This window comes from Hyperoodon ampullatus (genome assembly GCF_949752795.1).
Source record: "Hyperoodon ampullatus genome assembly, chromosome: 3".
Classification (NCBI taxonomy): Eukaryota; Metazoa; Chordata; class Mammalia; order Artiodactyla; family Ziphiidae; genus Hyperoodon; species Hyperoodon ampullatus.
Window position 1 is genome coordinate 130,335,535 of NC_136916.1, and position 26,655 is coordinate 130,362,189.

General features: G+C 37.9%; 2 protein-coding genes across 4 annotated transcripts in view; one reads left to right on the plus strand and one right to left on the minus strand.

Annotated features, from left to right (window-relative positions):
• ATL1 (atlastin GTPase 1) overlaps positions 1–1,074 on the plus strand; it is a gene marked incomplete at both ends in the record, with an annotated part of 64,984 nt that extends 63,910 nt beyond the window's left edge. The window contains one exon of the mRNA XM_079699281.1: positions 964–1,074. Coding sequence (XP_079555407.1) covers positions 964–1,074 — 111 coding nt within the window. The remainder of the gene's footprint in view (positions 1–963) is intronic.
• SAV1 (salvador family WW domain containing protein 1) lies at positions 1,014–25,003 on the minus strand (the record flags this gene model as incomplete). 3 transcript variants are annotated; one of them, XM_079699282.1, is made up of 6 exons in its annotated part: positions 24,539–25,003; positions 20,859–21,302; positions 12,731–13,001; positions 9,911–10,054; positions 3,677–3,864; positions 1,014–1,045 (listed from the first exon to the last, which is right to left on the minus strand). In XM_079699282.1, exons 1-6 carry the CDS (start codon positions 24,630–24,632, stop codon positions 1,014–1,016), a joined length of 1,173 nt encoding a protein of 390 aa, XP_079555408.1. In that variant the 5' UTR covers positions 24,633–25,003. The 3 variants fall into 3 exon arrangements, with proteins under 3 accessions (XP_079555408.1, XP_079555409.1, XP_079555410.1); XM_079699283.1 differs by lacking the exons at positions 1,014–1,045; positions 9,911–10,054 and having other exon boundaries at positions 3,663–3,864; XM_079699284.1 differs by lacking the exons at positions 1,014–1,045; positions 3,677–3,864; positions 12,731–13,001 and having other exon boundaries at positions 9,912–10,054.
• Positions 25,004–26,655: the final 1,652 nt, after the last annotated feature.

Here is a 26,655-nt window from a genome sequence, read left to right on the forward strand (position 1 = left end):
ATGATGGTACAATTCAGACTTAAAATCAAAAGAAAGTAGCCATGCAGACTCAAAAAGACAAAAATGAATGGAATTTCCTGGGAATTGATTACTATTTAAGGATATCAAGCTTTTATCCAACTTTTAAAAATATTCAGACTTTTTACAGACTTCAGAATTACATCAGATAAACTGGCCTTAACTGAGTGTTCATTATGTGAAAGTCAGAGAAGGTAATGAATCTTAGACACTAGCTGAGGGGAAAGAAAAGAACATAAAAATATTTATGGACACTTACATAAAGCAATAAAAATTCCTATGATTCAAACACTCTTAAACAGACAACAATGACAGAGGTAGTTTTAATGAAGACTCTCTGAGGTAATGTTTCTGAATAACGTTTTGTAAGATATGAACTAATTAATGGAAATAAGGCAAGAGGGCATGTTTGAGAGCGCCCAGTGTGGCAGGGGAGAGGGTAACACACATGCTTATCTGCATGACCATATCAGGAAATCATGGAGAATAAAAGTGGTCCCTTTTTGAAAAACCTATCAATCAGGAAGCTCCAATAGCAAGTGGTCTACCTATGTATAATAAAGTAGCTATTAGCAGTCAGAAGTTATGAGCTCCTATAATTCCTCTAAAAGTAATAATATTCACAGTATGAGTTTTCAACACACCCCTGGGGCACAGTGGTTAGGAAGCTCTGCTCCAAAAGGTGGGAAAGGTAAAAGAAAATGCAGTCTGAGGATAGAACATTTACCATGAAGATCGACCCACACATTGGACAGCTGAAAATACTTTTGCGTTCTAAGATACTAGCTATTAATGTATATCTCATACAGATTAAATGATATAAGGATTCCAAATTTAGCATGCAAAATTTGATATCGTACCATAAACTAATTACACTAAAAAGGAAAACATTTATATCTGTGTATTTAATACAATGTTTTATAATCTTGATTCTTTTATTTCTAGGCTTTATACAAGCTTTATAGTGCAGCAGCAACCCACAGACATCTGTATCATCAAGCTTTTCCTGCACCAAAGTCAGAATCTACTGAACAATCAGAAAAGAAGAAAATTTAATCCAAAATTTCAAAAATACAGGTGTGCATGACCAAATTGTCAGTTAAATATTGTTTTACATCTCCATGCAAACATTCAAAGTGCTTCCATCAGAACAGGGTAAAATACCAAGCACCTCTGAAGATTGCAAAATGGTTTAGTTCCTTTATTTCAGTGTTTAATAAGCAGATGTATGTATGCATGGTTTTATTTTGTTAACATGTACAGTTTCCTGATTTTGTCTTCAAATATGCTGTTATAATTTAAAGAATTTGTCTATGATAACAGTACATGTGTTCTGCTTGAATTTACTAAATTCTACTACCGGGTTATAGTTAAACCATGTAGTAATATTACTCCACATTTGGATATGCTCATTTAATTTCTACAGAAGAATTTTTAAATTATTTCACATAGCCATTTGTTAAAACATAGCATCATAACTCAATAGGCTTGATTCAATCTATACCATCTTACATATACCATTAGCTCTTATTATAAAGGACATATGAGAGCTTTTCAGTTGCTTTATCAAAAACTATATATTGCTTCTTTTCTATCATGATTTAATATAGAATATAAACCTCTTGATCAAAAATGCACAAAAAATCACTTTGTATATGTATTTGAGTTTCACTGCATTGTATATTTTTTCATTTAGTACACAAAGAAATGTATTCATCATAGGTTTATTCTTTTAACATGTGAACTATTATTAAAGTTTACTCTGGTTCCCAATGTTAAAAACAACTGAATTTGGAAATGTTTGGGAGGTGATGATATAGAATGATGAAGATTTCTATCTCTTTTTTTAAATTCAAAATGCATTTTCTTTAACGTTGACACCATTACAAATTTAGGTTTCCATTTTAAGGAATGTACACTAAGCCCTTTTAGGTATCTTCCAGTTCTTTTAAACCAGTGATTCTATATTGTTTTTCTAATTACTAGAATCTGTAGTGGAATTTCATTGAGCTTACTTTCTAGAGGAAAAAAAGTGTGGTAATGAAAAAAAAGTAATGCCTCTTATCTGGGAGCTCTAAAACAGAGTAATTTCTAACTTTCTTAGAAATGGCTAAGCTTTAATTAAATAAAATGGTAATATTTAGTAAGGAGTAAAGAATGATTAAAACAGAAGAGTGTGTGAGAGTTCATAAGATATTTAAGCTCACATCTTAGGGAAGTCTGATCACATGCCCTGCAAAATAACTTTTCCCACTGATAACATTCCACTAGTCTATTTTCATTTTGGAATACCCCTTTCATTATACTGCTTCCTTTGCCTATGGGCCTCTGAATGGAAAAATCGAATATATATAAGTGCTATGCATAAAACATGGACTCAAACGCAACACATTTAGTTTCCACAAAAATATATTTAATAAGCTTGTTATATAAAATCAAACATTTAACATTTTCAACATTTTATCAATAATTCAGATTCACTGATATCTAACTGGGAGTGCTTTATATTTTGGAAGATTACCTAAACTAAAAATTTATTTACATATTTACAACACATGTAAATATAACTGAAGAGCTATTTCAACAAGTTTTGAAATTCACAGAATTCTAGAGATTTATAGGCTAGATGTGCCATAAATTTGCCTGCAATCAAACGTACTGTGCTAATTATGAACAATGTCTTAATAACTATTAAACCAAAGGAAAAAAACCTGGGAGAGAAATACTGGGTTTTAAAGTTCTGTGACAAACTCTTAGAAGATAAAAGTTATGTAGAATCAATTTAATGACCAAGATTTCTTAATGAATCCCTGATTGTCATTTTTGGCAGTTCAACCCAGTCTGTTGGGATGGCAACGTGCTATGCTGTTGAAAAGCCTCCACTGTCTCATCAGCACCATGTTACTAAATGCCATAAGAGCCCTGGTCCAAAGTAAGGAAGTACTGTAATGTTAGCAGCTCTTGAGTGCTGTGCACACTTTTCCCACACAGGCTAAGGCCTTATATCTAAATTTATTCCTGAAACATTACAGACCCTTCACCCTTTCATAGCAAAAAATACTTTCTCAACATGTTTTAAAAGGGTTCTTTACATTCGGGGGTGGGGGGGGAAGGTGACTCCATACATTACATATAAAAACTTATCACAATAAAGGTCCCAAATCCCGTTTTATGTTTTGCACTATACAATGGTAATATTTAAACCATCCAATTCCAGACAATATTCCACACTAAAGCAGTAAACATATTTTTTAAAATACTGCATAGGTTATCTCTCTCGTTCTCTGTTTTTTGAAGAAAGGTACTGCTACTGTGAGAGTTTACCAACTCATCATTTCCTATTTTATATCTGGTTAAATGACATTTCTTGTTGCATTTGTCTCCATCAAGAATATTCAAAGCAGTTTCCAAATAATACAGCATTTAGAAGTGTTTGCCATGTTGGCTCTTAAAATGATAAACTCATTTTATTTCTCAATAAAAGAATATTTTTCATAACAAAATACATGTAAAATTAGAATTTTATGATTTCCAAAAAAGTAAGCTGCCTTTATTAACCAAAGTACTTGTTTGCATTTTTTTTTAATCTGTGAAAATATTTTAAAGCCCTTATAAAACTTAAATTTTATTTTTAAAAAATTAACTTAAAAATTCTTGCCATGTTGCTGGGCATACCACTGCTGTCTCTGCTTGCGATTTTCCAACTCCGTGAGAAGAGCCTGTCTGTAGGCTTCATACATTTTAACAATCTGTTCCAGTTCTTTCATGAAAAGCAACTTTAGCATTCCCTGGTATGTATCCAGGTCAGCCAGCTGGAAGAGTTCCCACTTCAGAATGTGGTCATATCTGTTTTAAAACACAATCAGACATATGTTCACAACATATTCATAAATATGTATTTATAACAATAAACTGTTCTATTTTTATAAATTTCAATTTTATTATAACTAAATAAACCATAAATTTCAATTTAAAATAACCGAGTTATTAACTGCTAGTTAAATACACTATTTTTTAGGGAGAGGAGAAAACTACTAATATTACTTCATTTCAATCTAAGTTAAAAAATACCCATTTCCATTCATCTTATGTATCAGTTATTCTAATATTAATGCTAGATAATAATGAAGATTTCAAACCACTGTGGTTCTATAATTTCTAAAGAATATATTCCATGCTATTCATAAGTTCATCCAAAGTTAATTGTCAGGAAGGTAAGAATACTTTAGACCACATTGTTCCTGCAATGAATAATACAGAAAAATAGGCAAGATCATCTGTGTCATTAGTGTTGATAAAGCTTTTTGAGGCATACTGTTTACTACAGCAAACAAGGAACTAAACAGGTAAAGGAAAAGGAACCATCATTTGTGGGCTGAATAATCCTGAGGTTGAGTATACAATATTACAAACAAACAACAAATAATACAGCAAAACTCAAGCAGAAAGGAAAGAATAAGCTGTTTTCAAAATGACAGAATAAATAGACTGTCGAAGACTGCACAATGTGGGGCCGAACTCACATAAGTTTATATTTATATACAGTTCAGAAGGTTTTTAGTCCTTCTTCAATGGTAAGTAGATCACATACTGAGATGAAGTAGACAACAAACTACTAAAGCAGTAATTTACACTTTGAATTGAAAGGGACCTGAAGACAGCACTCTACTCCAATCTTCTCATTTTATAGATGAAACCTAAAGAGGCGATATACATATCTCTTACAAAACTGTTTAGTGATTAAAAGATCAGAAAGGCAGAGAACTATGGACTAAGGCACATCACAGTAATAGTTTTGAATGATAATACCTACTAAGGCTAGAGAAAAAACTTGAACAAGTTTTTATAGAGCAAGGCATATACCTATATTAAAGTTACACTTCTCAAATCATATTGCACAACAGACATAATAGGAAGAACTTTAATTGTAAATTCTAGTAAATTTATTCTTAATAATCATTTATAACATTTCCTACCCATTTTCTTTGTTGGGTAATTCATTTACCATCTTATTCCAAGGGGATCACGTAATATTTTTTTAAAAAGGGAAAGAGTAAACAAATACAGAGCAGCCAGTATGAGCTACAGACTGTGCTTGGTATGTTGACATTCATTTCTGTACAACCTGGTTATGTGTTCCAGGAATACCAAAAGCACAGCACAGTACACAAAAATCACAAGGTAAACGTATTTTGTTGGATCCCTAATTTACTTACTGAGCACTGCAAATTTACTAAAAGATACACTTGGCAGAAAGCTTTATATTCTCTTTAGTGGGAAACTCCAACTATTTGCCAACATATATTGGAGAAATACTACAAGAAATACTCAATGAGCCTCCATGAAGAAACAATTGCAAGGTGTTTCCGAGAACCTGTGCCATTCATGTATCTTAAGATTTTACTTATTTGTTTGAAACAAATTCATAACTCCTAACAAAAACCCTTAATCTTCCCAAGTCTGAATTCCATTGCTAAGGGGCATTTCAGCAATGTCTACTGATTCAAGATACTTAAATTTATGCCAGGTGAACTGTAAGAACATTAAAGCTCATTTATCATCTGGGTACATTCTAGCAAGGAAAAGAAGGGAGAAGAATATGGTAATATTGGTAAATATCAAACTTGTTTGTATCACATGAATATCATTCTGTATAAGCATTCAAGTTTTTTTTAAAAAGGAAAAAGAAAAAAGCTTCAGACAATTTTCTGACTTCCCAATCACAGCGTTTAGCATCAAGAATAGGATTTTGTGTAGAAGCAAGAAAATCAGAATACTTAGTGAAAATACTTTGGGAAGAAGAAAAAGTACTCTAAGGAAAACCACAGATGAGAAAAGTATGCAATGTGTCCATTTCCATTCCAAATCCTTGCCCCTGCTGTTTCTATATATAGTGACTTCCCTTCTGCCTATGCCCGCCATTTATTTAAGAAAAGTATGTAATTCCCATTCTTTTCTTCTTAAGGAGCCAAATAATCTGCTTCAGTTTAACTTTTTAGCCACTATACTCTAAATATACAGGTAAATCATTCAGAAAATAGGCTGTTTACTCCAGTATCCTTTTCTCATAGCATCTCTCTTGCTATATTTTTCCTACAGCAGTATTCTATTCAAACAGTACTTATAAATAACCCATATAAGCAAACAGCAATTGCTGTAATGCTACCAAAAGACCTTGTTCACACTCCAGTGGATGCTGCCTTCAGGAGCCAAAAGTACTGCTATTCCAGCCCCGGGTATTGTAATGTAGCCCAAGTTCCCTGTGCCTGTCTTACGTAACAGTATGCCCATTCTTCCTTTCCTCCTACACCCAGAAGTGAGTCAGCAGTGATACTGCAGGATCACAGACACAGGGATAAAATAGAGTGTGTGCCACAATGCTGTTGGGGACTGGTGTTGGGGGGTGGGGCGGGCATGAGGAATAATGGAAAGTAAACATGTTCCTGATGGTCTTTTTCCCGTTAAAGATTAAATCTTTTAATTTTATCCTATAGTTCAGCTTGCTTACAGGTGCATGATACATTACAGACTTTTGAGAGCAAACTTAGAAACATACCATTACTAAAATTAATAAATAAAAATTTAGAACATTATCTGTTCTAAGTCAGTTCTGGAAGTATATGCAAAAACTATTTTGGTAAGTTACTGCTAGAGATAGAAATAAAGCATTTTAGAAAGCTAGATAATGTCAATTGTTTGTTAAACAAAAGGAAGAAATAAGCTAATTTTTTGGATAAGTAATTGATTCTCCATTATCTAATTCATGGATAACAACTCAGCTTCTGTTGATAGAACAATATTAACCATTTCCAATCCTCTTTAGAGACAAAAATTTAGTATCAACTAAAAGGTAGACCTAGACCTCTTGTTTTAAGCAGTAAAGAAGTACTCGTTCTCTTTTCTCACTGGCCCATTCTGGGAGGAGTTCTGATCTATTTGAAAAAAACTTAAGTTGCTAGTTTCCTAAAGTTCTATAGTTAGCTCACAGAGCCAGAGTTGAAAGGGACTGTAATCTTTAGGAGTCTATTTCTTTTCATCAGAAGCAAAGAATTCCATTTAAGTACCATCTTTTTCCCCCAAGAAGGAAAGCTTTTTAGGTTATTTCTTTCTAACAACGGCTATAGAGTAGAAATAACATAAAGAAGAAAGAATAACCCTACTCAATCTTATCAACTCCCAGAAATAACAAAGGTTAACAGGCACATATTCTTCCAGACTTAAGGAAATATAAATACATGCACATATTACATATGACTTAGGATCAGCAATATGAACAAAGGCCACAGACAGCAGTAGATCAAGTGGTATCAAGAGTGAAAGAAGAGAGGGAAAAAGGGAAGAAAAGTCCATCTGCTATGATTCCTCATCCTATTCCTACAGTATATGGATATTATCAGATAAAGAGGTTTCTGTAGGTTAGCTAAGACACCAAGCCATGCTTAATTTTATGGATGAATGTCTACGTAATTTCAAATAAACTAAAACCAAACTTCTGACAAGCACTGTTTATACTCTGTAGAATAATATCTATAATTAAAATCTTTTTAAAAATTACACTGACAAGGCTTAAATTTGACTTAGGAAAAAAAAAACTGACGATTTTAGACTACAACCCTCATAATATCATCTTGTCTCTCTGCATCAGGCCACACAGATCAACAGCCATGAATTTATAGACTGAAAAGATCAGAGGGAATGTAAGGGAATGTTGTGTTGGCCAAGAATTAACAAATAGTTCATAGTAAATGACCAGTAACTTTATGAGATTTAATTATTTTATTCTAAATTCATTGTACAATCATCTTAAACTTTCTAAAAACTCTTATTTGGGCTATCTTATGCTGATAGTATTGGTTTTTGAAATATGAATGGAATATTAAGAGTAAGGCTGCAAAATGTCACCTTATATAATTGTTAACAGTACTGTACATGAAATTATTATGTGTAAAATACCTAGCAAAGTACCAGGAATTTAATAGATACTCAGTAAATGATAATTATTATTAAATAAGAAGTAGTAATGACGAAAGTTAAGAGTATGAACTTTGAAGTTAGAGAGAAAGGTTTGAAATCTACCACTTAATATTTGTGTGATCTTAGCAAAGACAGAGTTTTTTTCAGCTGTAAAATAGGTTTGGGGAAGATTATATGAGATAATATATGTAAAAGTTTAGCACAGTATGGTACAGGAAGCACTGGATTATCAATAACTATTTACTTTCAGACATCCCCTTTTCTGAAATCATAGCACTTTGTATATACCACTGTCACTGATCCTTACCACACTGGATTATTGATCTGAGTACCTACTTGTTTTCCCAGAAGAGAGAAGCTCTTTAAGGCAAATATTTCATTTATTCATGACTATATTCCAAGAACAGTGCCTACTATGGCACCCAACAAATATCCTCAACGAGCTAGCAAACTCATAGCCATCTTTAAAGACTAGTGCATGTAGGGGCTTCCCTGGTGGCGCAGTGGTTAAGAATCCGCCTGCCAATGCAGGGGACACGGGTTCGAACCCTGGTCTGGGAAGATCCCACATGCCACGGAGCAACTAAGCCCGTGTGCCACAACTACTGAGCCTGCACGCCACAACTACTGAAGCCTGAGCGCCTAGAGCCCGTGCTCCACAACAAGAGAAGCCACTGCAGTGAGAAGTCTGCCCACCGCAACGAGGAGTAGCCCCCGCTCGCCGCAACTAGAGAAGGCCCACACACAGCAACGAAGACCCAACGCAGCCAAAAATAAATAAATAAAATAAATAAATTTATTAAAAAAAAAAAACTAGTGCATGTATTTTCCTTTTTGGTGCAGCTTTCCTTGCTCACTCATAATAAGAAACCATTGTTAAGGGCTTACTCAAGTCAGCCACTGTGCCATTTGATTTAAAATGCATGATCAGGGACTTCCCTGGTGGTCCAGTGGCTGGTACTCCATGCTCCCAATGCAGGGGGCCCAGGTTCAATCCCTGGTCAGAGAACTAGATCCCGCATGCATGCTGCAACTAAGAGTCTAGATGCCACAACTAAGACCCGGTGCAGCCAAAAATAAATAAATATTAAAAAAAAAAAAGCATGATCACTTTTAAGCCTCACCACACCAAGTAAAGTAGATAAGATTATTATCCCCTGTATTTCAGTAGAGGAAAAACACTTAGAACTAAGTTCAATAACTTGCCCAAGGTCATTCGGTAAGTAGGTGATGGAGACAGAAATCATGCTTTCCTTCCAGACAGTTTCCTTCCTGAGTGATCTTAACCACTATTCTATACCTTTAACCACAATAATAACAGTAACTGTTTACTAAGCTCTCTCAATGTGCAAGACACTGTGATACATATTTTAGATGCATTATTTTATTGAATACTCAATAACCTCAAGAGAAGGTACTATTACTATCTCCAATTTACAGAAAACAAAACTAAGTTAAGCACCCTTCCCAGGGTAACAAAGCTAAAGTATCAGTGAACGCAGATCATCTCCTCCCAGAATCTGAGCCACCACACATACTGTTTCCTCAACACCCTTGTGTCCCACTTTGATTCACCTATGTACCTAGGACTTACCTGGTTCCTTCCTTTTATCACAAGGTATTGCATCACTTATTTACAAGTTATTCTACCCCTATGAGAATGTAAGATTTTTATTGCATTCCTGTAATAGCCTAGGTCTGCACACAATAGAAAGTGAAGATTCAATAAATATTTGTAAAACTTCTATTTCTTATCAATGACTTTTCAACTTCATAAGCTGTGATATCCCTTCTTTAAATAATAATGGGCTTTTAAATATTTTTTTTTTAATGGTGCTGTGTGTTTTAAGCAGCCCAGAGACTCCATTCAGGCTTCTACTGACCACTCAACAAAAATTTGTGCTGTAAATTCACTTACTTCACAGGGGCTCGAGCATAAACCTGAAGCCAATCAGGAATTTCTGCAGTATGATAAGGATTTGCAGGTACCAGAAGGGACTGATTTCTTTCAGTTTGCTGTGGCTGGTATGTGACAGGAGGAGGTTGATCATACCGAGGTACACTAAGAAGAAACAATCAATGTTCATTAGGATAAAGGCCCTAAATAAAACATGAAATATAGGAATAATATTTAAGTGTTTTTCAATGTGCCTCTTGCCCAAACTTCTACCACCTAAAAAAATAAGGATCTGGCTTTTTTTAAAACCATACTATAGGGGAAGTAAAATGCACCTTCTCTTGGAAACTTGTAGGTCATTGGTGATGGATATAAAACTAAGCTAAATCTTTACATATTTTTAAGAGATTTCATCTGGCTGATATTTATTCTTTTCAAGGGTAACTTTAAAGAAGGCTATTAAAAAAGTCAGAGCTAAGTTATAATCTTTATACAGAGGCTTAAAACTAGAATCAAATTTTAGTAATAACTAGTAATTAGCTATAAATTTATACTGGAAAAGTTGATAATTTTTCTCAAAATAAGAATGGATATTTTCTTTCTCCTTTAGGCTGAAAAGGAGGTTTGGAACAGGTACTACAGTAGGAGTGAGTACTGTGCTTGAAATACCCACATAACTATACTATTTCCTTTCCACTTTTACCACCTTAAGAGAGCATATGGAAGTTAGGGTTGATTAGAACCTGTTTTTAGAACCTGTTTTAAGTCAGAGACTTAAAAAAAAAAAAAAAAAGACCATGCTTTTAATTAGTTCTAACAGCCTGTAAGTTGTGGGGGGGGGGGAGGAAAGAACAGCAAGGTGGGGTAAGGGCTCTTAATGGGAAGATGCTAAGGAAAGCACTGACCCACTTGAAGGTTAAAGACTGAATTCCGGGAGACCATAATGGCCTATCCCAGACTTGGAGACAAAACTGGAAGAGCCTGCCTCCAAACATAAAGGTTTATGTGTGTATCAGGAAAGATCATTCCAATACTAAACCAGGACTAAAGTAACTGTTGGATTAGACTGTAGTTAACAATTTAAAGATCAATGTGCAAATGGCACTGAATTTTATCTTCAACTCTTCTTTCATAAGTAGGTGCAAAGTGAAATATTCCTTGATAGCACAACTGGGAGGTGGGAAAGAACTGAGGCTTCCAAGTCAGATACACCCTGGGGGGAGTGCAGGTTAACCTCAGTTTGGCCAATTACAAGTTGCACGAATGTAAGCCAAACTGCTTCACTTCTCTAAACCTTAGCCTTTTGATTTGTAAAACCAGAATAAATTCATACCAAAAATGACTCTTCTAAGGATTAAATGACCTAATATATGTCAAGAGTTCTATATAAGGATTAGCATAATACAGACAACCAAATAGATGCTAATACTACCTATCTGAGCTTAAGGAAGGTGTTTATTCTCTCCTGCTTAAAGTCTACAGAGTTGCTGAGAAAAGCAAATTAACTAATTGTGAAAATGCTTTGTAAACTATAAAATTCTCTAATAATATTCAATATAAAATTAATGATGATAAACAGAAAACTAAGCTCAATATACTCTCAAATCTGGTTATATGGACCAGAAAGCCTCTGAGATCCCGTGACAGTAAACTGTAACCACATTTTGTGGGGGTTTTTAGGGGTTTTTTTTTTTGCATTTCTATCATTTATTCATTCAACAAAACATCTACCTGTGTGTGTGTCTGTGTTTGGTGCCGGGGACACAGCAGGAATACGTGGAACTCATCCCTGCCCTTGGGTAAGGGTTGTGATCAGGTGGGAAGGATGCTACAAATTACCCCTACATCACAGGCCTGCAAACTGAAGCCAGGGAGAGCAGCAGCTTGCCTGAGATGGTAAGGAGAGCAGGCAAAGGGGCCAGAGCCCAACACAGGCAGAGAGGCTGACTTGGTTCTTTTGAAGGGATGACAACCTCACTTGCTCAATAAACACTGAGTGCCACTAAATGGAATCACTGGAAAAAACCTGTTTTTCAAACTTGAATTAAAAATCCAAATATGTACAATGATTAAAACAACACAATAATGACAAAGCTTAGTTTTCTGGGTGATAATATTAAAATGTAGGGACTTCACTGGTGGTGCAGTGGTTAAGAGTCCGCCTGCCAATGCAGCGGACATGGATTCGAGCCCTGGTCCAGGAAGATCCCACTAAGCCTGTGCGCCACAACTACTGAGCCTGCATGCCTAAAGCCCGTGCTCCACAACAAGAGAAGCCACCACAATGACAAGCCTGCACAGTTCAATGAAGAGTAGCCCCCGCTCACTGCAAATAGAGAAAGCCCATGCACAGCAACAAAGACCCAATGCAGCCAAAAATAAATAAAATAGATAATTTTCATTTTCTTGCGTGGCAACAGTTAAAAAACATAAAATATCTGTAAATTGAATAAAATCAGCAAAACATTATAATTCAAAATATATTCTGACACATTAGAAGGTAGATGTGTATTTTTTATAGAAATTTAAATGTAAAGAGGCAGATATTCTATTTATTTACTTTAATTTCTGGGTATCTTTAACAAAAGCATTCTGGCATATTAAAGCAGAATCTGATCATAAGAATATTGATCCTGTTTTTGAGGTTTGTTTAAAAAGTTATTTTTTAATTATTAAAGTCATTCATTACTAAATATAAGTCCAGAGGAAAAAAATCTCATAAGCTGTGAAAATTTTTCAAATCAAACTTCAGGACATCTTTCTCTTTGATGAAAATATGAGTTCAAAATCTAACATTAGACAATCCCAAAACAAAGAGTTAAGATAAAGCTGATAGTCTACCTCGGAGCACAGGGATGCCTATATTGAGCCTTTTTATTTGTGTGATCTACATAATAGGTTCCAAATTCTGATGACTCAACTCGCTCCCATCCTGGAGGAAGTCCTTCTCGCTCAAGAGGATGGCTCCAATGAGTTGTATTTGTGTTGTGATCTATGTAATATTTCCTCCCTCTCATTGTCCAGTCCACAGACCAGCCAGGAGGAAGGGGTAAATCTTCAGAACCATGGTTAGTTAAATTTCCTAAAGATGTAGCAGCAACTCTCCCAATACCTGAGAAGAAAGAGAAAAAGAGAAGAAATAGAACAATTATTCATAGCTAAAAAATATGCCATATGAAAAACACTTACAAAATTAACTATCCCATTCGTACTCTTCCTGTTAAAAAATCACGATTTTACTGTTGCAAATAAAATTTTTCATAAAACTAGCCAGTGTTACTATTATTTAATTACAAAAGAAGAGAGAAACTAGGCTCCCTCTTTAAAATCAGGCTTTTTTGGTTGATGCTTCCATCACCAGGCCATACAAATATTTAACTACTAACAAAGCTAATAAGTAAATATTATATGTATACTGCTAAAGAAAAAGTGAGGAAAAGAAAACTTCACTTCATTCAAGATTTAAGATTTGACATTTCATCTAAAACAGCAAAAATGAACTTGTAAAACTATTCCCAGTTTGTAATTTCTTTCTTTTTCTTTTTCTTTTTTTTTTTTTTTTTTTGCGTTACGTGGACCTCTCACTGTTGTGGCCTCTCCCGTTGTGGAGCACAGGCTCCAGACGCGCAGGCCCAGCGGCCATGGCTCACGGGCCCAGCCGCTCCACGGCACATGGGGTCCTCCCGGACCGGGGCACAAACCCACGTCCCCTGCATCAGCAGGTGGACTCTCAACCACTGAGCCACCAGGGAAGCCCCAGTTTGTAATTTCTTTTTTTTTTGCGGTACGCAGGCCTCTCACTGTTGTGGCCTCTCCCGTTGTGGAGCACAGGCTCTGGACGCACAGACTCAGCGGCCATGGCTCACGGGCCCAGCCGCTCCGCGGAATGTGGGATCTTCCTGCACCGGGGCACGAACCCGTGTCCCCTGCATCGGCAGGCGGACTCTCAACCACTGCGCCACCAGGGAGGCCCTCAGTTTGAAATTTCTTAAAAGTAACCTGGCTGTACCATAAAACTATTAAGTTTACCAAGATAACACAGTATAAGGTCAACATACAAAAATCAATTTAATATCTCTATACTAACAACAATTAAAAATAAATTATACCACTTAGCTCCCAAAAATTAAATATTTACACATCAATCTAACAAAAAAATTATGAGATCTGTATGCTGACAACTACAAAACAATGACGAAAGAAATGAAATGGGTGTGGTCAAGATGGTGGAGTAAGAAGACCCTGAGCTTGCTTCTTCCCTTGGGCGCACCAAAATTACAACTATTTACAGAGGAACTATTGATGAGAAAGACTAGAAACCAGCAGAAGAGATCTTCTACAACTAAAAATACAAAGAAGGAACCACAACAAGACTGATAGGAAAGGTGGAAACGCAGAATAGTCAAGAACCTTACCCCCATGTGGGCGACCCACAAACAGGAGGATAATTACAACTGTAGAGATTCTCCCCAAGAAGCAAGGGGGCCCAAGTCCCACACTGGGCTCCCCAGCCCAGGGGTCCTACACCAGGAAGAACCTTGTCCAGGAAGACAAGTCCCCAGAACCGTTGTCTTTGTAGGCCAGCAGGGCTCACTTTCAGAAGAGCTGGAGGGCTGTGAGAAATAAAGACTCCACTCTTAAAGGGTGCACACAAAACCTCACACACTCTGGGACCCAGGGCAGAAGCAGTAATTTTAAAGAAGCTTGGGTCAGACCCACCTGCTAATCTTGGAGAGCCTCCCAGAGAGGCAGGAGGAAACTGGAGCTGACCCTGGGGACAAAGACACTTGTGGCAGACATTTTGGGAGCTTCTTCTACCACCACAAAGACACTGGTGCTGGCAAGCACTATTTTGGAATTCTCCCTCTAACTTATTAGCGCCAGAACCTGGCCTTGCCCACCAGCCTATGGGCACCAGTATTGGGACACAACAGGTCAAGCCAAGCAATTAGCCCAGCTGGGACACAGCCCCACTCACCAGCAGGCCATCTGCCTTAAAACCCCCTGTGACCACAGCCACTCCAGGATATGCCCCTGTTCACCAGAGGGCCTAGAACCAAGACCCACACACCAGTGCACCAGCACTAGTCCTGGAATCCCCAGGACCCTGCAGCCAGATACCTCAGAATCTGGCTCCAACCACGAGTGGGCAGAAACTGGCTTCAGAACCCCCTGGGACCTGAACCCGCCCACCAGCAAGCTGACAAACAACTCTAGGACCCCCAGGGCCCTGTAGTCAGAGACCCCAGGACCTAGCTCTGCTCACCAGTGAGTTGGCACTAGTCCCAGAACCTGGTTTCACCAACTGGTCAGTAGGCACCAGCCCCTGGATCCCCTGAGCCCCGGCCCCACCTGCCAGCGGGCAGACATCAGCCGTAGGACCACCACAGCCCTGAAGCCTGGCTTGTCAGGACCCAACCCACCCACTAGCAGGATGGCACCAGCCGCAGGACCCCCTGGGCCCTGGCACCATCCACCAGCAGGCCAAAACCAGATCTGGGACACCTTAAGCCAATTTAGGCAGCCAACCTGGGATCCAGTCCCAGGACCACCAACCAGTGGTCCAACACAAGCTCCGAGACTGCCAGGACCATGCTGACAGCTGTATCAGGAACCAGCCCCTCCCATCTGCGGGCCAATACCAGCTCCAGGACCCCACAGGGCCCTATAGCCAGGGACCCTGGGACATGGTTCTGCCCAACAGATAACCAAGTATAAAGCTATTAGGAAGGTTGAAAGACAAAAGTAATAAAATCATCTATATCCACAATGAGAAGTTAAGGGATACACAAACCAAAAAGAAGTAAAACATGACAAAACAGGTAAATGTGGGGGGGAGGGGTAAAAATGCAGGGTTGTTAAAATGCATTTGAACTTAAGAGATCACCAACTTAACCATATATATACACACACATATATATGGCTGTATATAAACCTCATGGTAGCCACAAACCAAAAGTCTATAAGAAATACACAAAAAAGAAAAACCATGATAAAAAACCATGATAAACTTGAAATTCACATTTAGAGGAAACACAAAGACCTCTCTGTAAAACCTCTGTGTCCAGGAACTAAACCTTTCAAGTTATTGATAAGGGAGCCATGACGTCCACAAAGTCCCAAATAGGCTCATCAGCTTTACCAATGCCATGTGAAAACATGATTCCTAACCTTTTTAGTTAGTTTCAATGACAAACAGTTTATTTAGTTTCAATGACAAACCACCCGCCCACTTTCTGAAGCTGCCATGTGCACTACATTTTTTTCAAACTATTATTTGGATAATTCTATAAAAGTATTGAGAGATGAATGTACTGTACAAAAAGACTGGAAACCACCAATCTAAAACATAAGATATTATCAGTAATAAAATAAGTCTAGCAGACTTTAAAAAAAAGCTATATCAAGCTCTAACACACCAGACCTCCACTCTTAAGTTCAGTTAGAAAGCTGAAACTTCAATAACCAAACATGCCAAATCTGGAAAAAGCATACAAGAGCATACGATACCTTACAAAAAACATGAGCACTAACAATTATGAATGTCTACTCTGTCCCTGGCCCTTTCCATATGTACTATTTCATACTCAATCAGCGCTATGAGGTAGTGGTATCATCATTACCAATTTACAGATGAGGAAACAAAGGTTCAAGTAAGTTATTTTACCAAAGGCCCCACAGATGATATAAGGTCAAATGACAAATTTATTACCAACCATGTAATCTTACCCCAAAAGATCAACTGTAATTCTTCAAAGAAAATATGACTGCCACTAATAAAAAAAAATGCAATCTATAATTTGGAACTTGTTTCTGAGCTACAAGGGAAGAAATAGTTTTCCATAATTTCAATTATTAGTCCCAGAAAAGAATGAGTGGCATTCATAATCTTCAAAATAACTTCAATTTGCAGGAATTAATGGCAGAAGCACCTTCCACTTACATAAAATAAACTAGAACATTAATAAGCTACATACATGATTTCCCAAAGACACAGATAAAGTATTACTTTGTCTCTCCACCAAGCTTTCACTAGATATGCCTCCAAAGAACTTACTGTCATACAAAAGTGGCAGATATCTACAAGATCTGCCCTTAGAGACAAGCTCAAAAATTCTAGTTTCCTAATGTTGAAGTGGCTACAGAGAATAAAATAGAATATGGAACTCTAATGAAGGTTACAAGCTCCAGGGTAATACTAAACATTACAGCCCATGTTATAATCAAGATGCTGATAAAAAGATATAAGGATTAAACTAAGCCAACTGCCTTTTTTCCTCCTCTCCAAAATAACTACAAATAAAGTTGTGCTCCTAAGGATTATTAACACTTCCTCAAAAGAAGATTCTGGTTAACTAATACTTATGCATTTCCTGGAGTAAACACAACTCCAGTATTTTTTTTTTTTTTGGTAAGGCCTGGAACTTTTTAATTTGATCTTTATTACTTGATTTCTTCAGCTGTCTTTAAAAATAAAAGTTAATTTGTTACTTAAAATTGCATAGAACTAAATTATTTAGGCGCAGAACAAAGGAATTCAATCTGCCTTTAGTATTCCAACTAAAGACTTCCTGTTAACAGCAGAATTCCTTCCTCTGGCACATACAGTAACTGCCTGTAGGCCAAAATGTTAAAGGTCAAATTTCACAGCTAAATGTAGAATGTGCTAGGCCGTAAAACCCTTTAAGATATTATACAACTTGTTTTTTTGTACTTCTGCTAAATACAGTAACATGAAATTAACCCCTGAGATAAGGCGTTTCCTAAAAGTCTAAGTAATAACTAATTGGCAGGAATTACTACTGTCAAGTCATTACAAAACTATTTTCTTTCATACCTTTTTTATGATTACATTAGTAACAGCAATCAAAATTTAAACCTTGTGAAAATAAATCTGTCTATAGCACATCCTTACTCTCCCACAAACTTACTTTCTCCTTTCCATTCATTCAAATTCCCTGAACTCTCTCCAGCATAAATCTGGAAAATAAAAGAAGTTTCAAGTCTTTTCAAGATGAATTCAAGAAACTTCCAGCTATTGTCTTATATTCAGATTGTTTTTCTTCTAGAAAAGACAGCTGTTAGGCTTTTCTGTTTGGTTAATAATTGGTTGTTAATCCTTCCCTGCCACTTAAGACACCCCTGCAAAGAAGTTCCGTTTTTTTCTGAAAGGTAAAACATTAATCTTATTGCCCTGATATAAATTAATGTTAAGTGAAATTTCTCAAGCATGTATCACTGTCCTAGTAAGTGCAAATCTTTTTTTAAATGACATTCTTTAATTTGAAAAAGTATCCAATTAACTTGTATTTTATTTATTTCTAAAATATGATTGGGGAAAGCTGTTTTAAAGTCTGTCATTAAAATTACAAAAACTATATCAAATTGCATATAAAGGGTCCTAAGAGAGGATCAGTAGAAATTTAGTTTTTACAGTATTTCCTCAAAGATATTTTGCGAATCAGAATTTTAAAATAAGATTTTTAACTTGGTATCATTAATTTTTCATACTTCAGGCATAAAAGTGTCATGAGCTATCAGTGATGTTTGCAACATAAATATACATGGGAAACGTAAGTACGAAGAACAGCAATCTGTATTAATGAGAAACAGATTGTTATACGCTATTATTCCCGCTACCCCTTGGCTACCATAAATGTCTTAAGACTCCAGACTTGAAATCTGTGGATCCATTCACTTATTCAACCATTTATTTTTAGAGCACCTCTTATACAGTCAGGTGCTTCGCTAATCCTATCTGACTCTTCTCTTTCCCTCATCCCTCAATACCCATTAGTGGCCAAGGCCCATCAATGCAGATGTGTCTCACTTCGCCCCTTTCCAAATGTCCCCAGCCTAGGTCAAATCCTCATTAACATTTAAAATATTAACCATAAGACATGCACCAAATGGAAAACTATGGAGCTTTGAAACTACATATAAATAGTGTTTAACATTAAGAAATTCATTAAAGTAAAAAAGCAAGGATATGAAACTGTACAGAGTATAATCACAACAATGTTTAAAAAAATGTCATGGAAAAAGATGAAGGAAATAACTAAATACAAAGAATCTCTGGCATAATGAGTGCTTTACCTTTACTTTTCTGCATTTTGCAAATTTCCTATAATAAGCAGGTATTACTCTAAAAAATACATTAAAATGAACTTTATTTTTAAAACATACTATTTTGGTTGGATAACAAATCATTTCTGAGGTTTAAAACTACACGATATCAGAAATAGCCAAAATAAACACTGAAGTATGCAACTGTCTAATCCTTTAACCTAGAATTTCTTTAAAAACAAAAAAGGCACTCACCTATTTTCATTACAGTATTTCTATATGCCTAGAAAACCTCTCCTCTTCAATATCCCAGTGAGACTTGAATGTCAGCTTTCACAAAATAAGCTGCTCTTGCCAACTGTTCCATACTATTCTTCAATTTTCAAAACTTCAGTGATTTACTTTCTCCCAAAACCATAATTAAGTCTCATTTTTCCTCCAAAAGCATCATAGACTTGCACTACCACTGGTACCTGAGGTTCTCTTTTCTCTAGCAATCTATCCTGAGTACAGCTAGTAGACTAATCTTTGAACACTGCTTTCATAAAATGAGAATCTTGTCCTTTTGAAATCTGCACTGGCTTCTGCTTGACTCGAGTTTAAATCCTACAGCCTGTTGTTGCATCACTAATCTCCACTCCATCTTACAACTTATTTCTTCAAACTAGACAGAATTACACAGTTACTTGGATTTACATGTCTGCTGTTTTCACTGATTATTTCACCTAAAATGTCCTTCCTATAACCCGTATCAATCTACAGTCCAAGCGCAAAGAAAAATAGTTCAGGTCCCACCTCTTCCACGGACCATTCTCTAAGTATTCTAGCCTACCCTGATCTCTCTCTCTTCTGGCTCCCTATCGCACTCAGTCAGTACCACATAGTATAACAACTAACTGTCTGTCATCATTTTTCATATATTGGTTTTGTTCTCCCAAATAAGGTACCAGAAGTCAGATACCAAAAGGGAAAATGATAGACACATAAATGATTAATACTAAGCGAATGAAATGTTTTCTACACTCAAAATGCTCATACACTGAACTGTTTTTAAGTCACTTTATTTGAAGTTTCATGGGCTAAAAAAGTAAATGTCTCATGTATTTTTTATTTTTATCCTGCCAAAATTTAAAGCCTACAACTTACTAGGAAAAAAAACAATCAGATTAAAAAGTTTAATTTTCAGCTTGCTTCAGCTTACCTAGTGTAATCTAGTACTTTAGGAATAAAGTAGAACTGTGCATTTCTCCTATCTCTTCTGCTCCCTGTCAGGAAAATTATCCCAAAGTCAGGAAATACAGAGAGCAGATTTTTGAAAATTATATGGCAAATATTTTTGCTCATTGCAAAAAGCACAACAATAAAAAGACACACAACACACAATTAATCATTTGACAATGTCTTTTTAAACTAGGGAAATAATTCTTTAACTACAAAAACAGTGCTGTTAAAAAAGAAACAGGGCAAGTGCTAGCTAAGTAATGATGCAGTTGCCCGTGGTATCACCTACCATGCGCAATTCTTATTTGCCTTTCCTTTCCCAGGTTTAAGTCCAGTTTCTCTGAATCCCTAACTGTCCCATTCTACCAAATCTAAACATAGATTCAATCCAACTACAGACATTAAAATCTCTAAGTTTTCAAGGTTCATACTGTTAACAGTCTAGATAGCCTTCAGATACGTATCAAGTTTTTATAAAATAAGTTAATTAGGTGAGTTAATGGACACAAAATTCTTTCCCTCAATGTAGGTTAATAATTATTTGCAAGCAGGCTTAGCAAGACTGGCAAAATGGAGTAGTAGTTCTCTAGGAGTATCTGTTAGCTTCCCAAGAAAATCTAGAAAAAGAACATCTTTTTAATGAAGTGTTAATAAACCTAAATACAAACTAATTTTAAGTTACCTGAAGCATGCCTCCCCTGATTCTGTGGCATTCTTTGGAAGAGATCATGGTTGTACTCATAATATCTATAGTCTTCGTGTGCTCGATCTCCAAGTGGGCGCCTCCTCTGACCATCAAAATAATTATCTGAATAATAATATCGGGAACCAGAGTCTCCATTTTCAACAGCAAAATTAACTTCTGTTAAAAATGACTGAGAAGAGCCATATTCCCTAGGGACATCTGCTAGACTCCTGGCAAGGTAAGAAGGTGCAGATAATCTGTTGCTTTCTCTTCTCATTATTTCATGAGGTGTTCTTTGAATTGGAGTTCTAAGGAAACTATGGTTTCTTGAAACTATTCCATCTCCAGAAGCTGCAAAGGAATTAGGGCTTGAATCTGGAAGACAGATATCAGTTCGTCTTGGAATTGTTGGACCATGCCGGATAAATGAAGGCATAAGATCTATAATAGAACAAAGAGTAAAATGACCAGTAAGTAATACTTTTCAAAAGTTGTTCATTTATATCTATCACCCCAAAATGAAAATTTCCAATGGACTTAAGAAAACACAATTTAAAATTTGGACTTAAGAAAACACAATTTAAAATTTGGACTTAAGAAAACACAATTTAAAATTTTAGGAAAGTATTTGGGTTTGTTTGTTTGTTTGTTTATTTATTTATGGCTGCATTGGGTCTTCATTGCTGCGTGCAGGCTTTCTCTAGTTGCGGCGAGCAGGGGCTACTCTTGGTTGCAGTGTGCGGGCTTCTCATTGCAGTGGCTTCTCATTGCAGAACACGGGCTCTAGGCGCATGGGCTTCAGTAGTTGTGGCACGTGGGCTCTAGAGCGCAGGTTCAGTGGTTGTGGTGCACAGGCTTAGTTGCTCTGAGGCACGTGGGATCTTCCCGGACCAGGGCTCGAACCCGCATCCCCTGCATTGGCAGGCAGATTCTTAACCACTGCGCCATCAGGGAAGTCCCTGGGTATTTTAAAATTGAGGCTGATTGATGTCTTCCCACTCAAATGAATTTATAATTTGTATAAACATGATATATGTAAGCTCTGCCAGAATCGGGCATATTCTGCATACTACCATACATAATATGATTAAACATCAATAAGCTTAACTATGAAATACACATTAATGAAACACTCATGAATAAACGTGTAAACGATCTAACAAATGGATACAGAGTTACCAGCATAACTTAACATTACAGTTTGTTTTGCTGATTTTACTTCATTTTCAAAATTCCCCAAGCCCTTCTTCAAGTAAACACAATTTAAAAAATAAAACAGAACATAATGCTATTCCCAAACATGTAAAGGTGAATTCCTCTAAAAAGATTTTAATATTATTAACCTGGCCTTCCTACTCTTGGAATTATGTAGCAATAGTACAGTAATCAAAACATGGAAAAATCAAAAATTTAGCTATGAAAATTAAAAAATAAAAAAGATCTCATTTCTGGGACTACCCTGGTGGTCCAGTGGTTAAGACTCTGCCTTCCAATGCAGGGGGCAAGGGTTCCATCCCTGGTCGGGGAACTAAGGTCCCACATGCCGCAGGGTGTGGCCAAAAATCTTAAAAAAAAAAAAAAAAAAAAAAAAGAATCTCATTTCGAAGAGACACACAAATGTTGAATCAGTTCAAAAAAAACGCGAAGTCTAAAACTATGGCTCCTTTAAGAACAATTATAACTCAAAACAGAAGATAACAGAAGAACAATGGCTTTAAGGATACAGTACTTTTGAACACAGAACTTAAATAGCTTAGGTATTCCTGGTTAGAAAGCAAATACCTTTATAGCAAGAAGAAAACTGGATTTGGAGATCGTTTTATTAGTTCATTAAGTAAACAGTATCAGAGAGCACTCATATTAATATGCAACAGAAGCTAACTAAGCTAACTAGACAAAAATAAGTATCCAAATAAACAAGGCTCAACATTTTTTTTTTATTAAGATATGTGTTATTAAAGGTAACTTTATTTTTATTTTATTTTATTTTTAAATTTGCATTGGTGTTAGAGCCTCCAGATTTTTTTTTTTTTAAGAAGATGTTGGAGGTAGGAGTTTATTAATTAATTAATTTATTTTTGCTGTGTTGGGTCTTCGTTTCTGTGCGAGGGCTTTCTCTAGTTGCGGCAAGCGGGGGCCACTCTTCATCGCGGTGCGCGGGCCTCTCACTATCGCGGCCTCTCCTGTTGCGGAGCACAGGCTCCAGACGCGCAGGCTCAGTATTTGTGGCTCACGGGCCTAGTTGCTCCGCGGCATGTGGGATCCTCCCAGACCAGGGCTCGAACCCGTGTCCCCTGCATTAGCAGGCAGATTCTCAACCACTGCGCCACCAGGGAAGCCCAAGGCTCAACATTTGATGAAACTAAAAAAGTACTATATCAAAATTATTTGCTTAAAGGTGTGGCAAATGTATTTCATGATTTCAAGTAATGTTCAATAAACTTTATTTGCAGCAAACTGCAAGCTATTTTAGCCAAAATCCTAAGAGAATGTGTAACCGAACATCAAAATGTTAAAAAAGACTTAAAAATCAAGTTTCAGGTTACTGATGTACCCATCTGATCTCTTCTGTTCTGTAAGAAAGCACTGCAAATACAAGGATAAATCTGGAAAGTTGATGATGTGGGTGTAATGGAAAAAACATGCTCTCCACACCTTTCTGTGTGATCTTGGGCAAATATTACTAGGAACCTCTATGAAAAGCTTTCCCAATTACAATATGAGGTAATGCTTAAGTCACAAAGTCACCAGCTTCCAAGAAGGAAACTTACACAAAGGGCCCAGCAGTATGAGCACCAAAAAATTAGCTCCTTAGCTCACAAATGTTCTGAACACACAAGCAAGAATTAAAAATTCAGAAGACTCCGCCAGAAAATCAGAGTCAAATACTTAAATTGAAAATTAGAAAAGTGCCAGTGTTCGGGGGGAAAAAATGCACTCTATTAAATTTTTTTAGAAAAACAGAAAAAAACTTTTTCGTAATGTACCCTGAAATATGATAGAATTTGAGTACTTTCTTTTTGGGGTCTCTAGAGTGCTTTATTTGAAGCAATTCTCACGACGAACACAGCCAAACATGTAATTTTGGCTCCTCCACCCTGAGATCTACTTTTGATGAGGCTTTGGGTAGTGGCTACAATAGCGACGGTCAGCTTTCACCTCCCTACGTCTGCATCCAACAGCTGACGGGCTAAGGAATTCTACCCAAGCGTTCGCACAGCTTCCAGCACGGGCGAGTGACACCCTCAATGTTTACAAACAGAAGGCAAATCTCGACGTAACGAGAAGAGAAAAACGTGTGCCCCAGTGTAATCACTTTGATTCCTATAAAATGAGGGGATCAGCAATTTAAGTGTTTCCTAAAGAAGCTCTTTCTTCCCGTAATCAAAACCAACGACACTGCCACAAGGGGACCGGGAAGTCTGTGGTTATTTGGGGGGAGGGGGGCGGAGGTGGACTAATCTAAGTTTCTTATTCTTTATTAGCTTTCAAACAACGAACACCACTCCAGGCATAATAAAATTAAAAAACAAAAACAAAAAACAAAACAAAAACCAATATTCCACAGAGACCAAAAAGGAATGCGAAGCCGCGGGGAGCGGCGTCCGGCACCCCGCCCGGGTCCCCGCAGCCTGTGGCCGCCCCGGCCAGGTGTGGGCGCGGCGCCCGACACTCACTCCGCAGCAGAGGCGACGTCTCCTTCTTCACGTACTTCCCCTGCACCTCGGCCGGCTTGGACACTTCGTTTTTGGTTTTTTTTCGGGACAGCATCCTTGTCCACGAGGCCCCAGGCCACACCAAGCAGCCGCCCTAGGGCTCCGCGCCGGGCGCCGGGCGTCCCCTCCGCCACCTCCGCCGGCGCCGCCGCCTCCTTCCCTCCCGAGCCGCCGCCGCCGCCGCCGCCGCCGCCGCCGCCGCTTCTCCGCAGCCCGGGGTCGCCCACAGGGACTGCCGCATGTTCGGGGCGCTAAGCGCGCCGGCCACCGCTCAATCTCTTGTCCGCTCCTTCCCGGAAGTCTGCCCGCTCCGCGACGCTGCCCGAGAACTCAGAGAAGAGAGGCCAGGGACGCCCGCGCTGGGCCATGGTCCGCTGCGGGCCGCCTAATAGCCGCCACGGCTGCCGCCGCCGCCGCCGCCGCCTACGTCCCGTAAACTTTCCCCGCGGCCGCTGGGAATTCTGGGAAACTCGACGCAGCGCGAGCGCCGCCGCCCCTCCCCCACACCAGGTCCGGGGCGCGGCTCGGGCTGACGGGCGCCTGCCGAGCTCCTAGCTAACGGGCTGGCCCCGCCGTCTGCAGGAGGGGTAGTGGCTGCCCTCACTCCCCCTCGGCGAGAAGCAGGTCCCGCGGACACGAAGGACGAAACCCGCCAGACTGAGGGCGGGAGGCCGTGGCACGCTCCTGCAGAGGAGCCTCCTCTACCCGCAGATTTTTCTCTCAGGACCTCGAGGGAGCCGGTGACGCCCCCAAGATGCGTTCCCGTCCCCGGCCACGAAAGAGGACGTCCCTCTTGGAGTTTTTTGGGCTGGTAAATTCAAGTCCGTGATAGCACAGAACGCCAGTAGAGTTGAAGGAACACCACCACGCTTAGGCTAGTGCCGCACCAAAAAAAATCTAGATCCCTCTTTTTGTTGAAAACATTAGTCTGGCCAATACTAATTAAACAGTATGAATCCGTAGTCTCCCAAGTGCCGGGTAGTGTGCGTCTTTCTGATAAAGGAAAAAACGGAGGAAGAGGCCAAAATGGAGTTTCTACCATCTCTGATGTAAGATAAATTTGATTATTAGCATAATTTATTTAATCACCACTATCATTATTATACGAACTAACCACATATTTCCTCTTGGAGTTGTCAATGGAAAAAAATCAATAAATAATCACAATAGGCATAGAAAAGAGTTTTATTTGTGCCAAACTGGGAAGTATAAGCTCAGAAGACAGCTTCTCAGATAACTCTAAGGAAGTGCTGGGGGAAGCATAGTTTTCCGCGTAGGTTTGTGTCTAGTGGGAACAAAGAACATTCAACAAGTCAGGGATGCGTTCCTTCAAGGTTTCCAAAAAATGTATCAGTTTGGAATACAGCGAGTCAGTATGGCCTTAGCACCTGGGAAGGGAGTCTTATCATTGAAGCAGTAACAGCATTGGTGGCCCAGCAAGGGAGGCATTTAATTTTTATTTTTAACACGGACATTCTTTAGTTTTGGTAAGTGAGCTCTTTTCTTTAATAATTAAAGCAGATGTACAATGTGTGTTTGATAGGCCACAGGCTGTTTTAGCTAGCATGAAATTAACTCGTGTAATCCAGAATGACTTCCTTATACCTCAATATGTGAACATTTCTTTCTTAAATATTCCAGTATTAGATTTTTTGAGAATTTTGAGCACTAAAGGTCAAGACCTGGGATTTTTGAATCAAAAATAGACCCTACTTTCTTCTATATAACTTAGCGGAGGGGCAAAATGTACAGGATAACATTTGGAAAATAAGATGGGATCCACCCCCAAGTGACCAAATTGAGGCTTTGACAATGGAAAGTGCTTTCCCTGAGATAGGAAACATCCTACAAGAGATGTAAACAGTTAACAAAAGGCAAGAAATTTTCTACTTATACAAGGTTAGGAAACTGTTCAAATTTTGTTTTGCCATGAACAAACAAATAAGACATTTTGTCCAGTGCCTGTCTCCATCTTTGCATACTGTTATGGTCCCTTGGTACAAATCTCTCACAATTCATTCAATAACCAACAAATATTTATTGATCACCCACTCTGCTAGGCACTGTTCTAGGTGCTT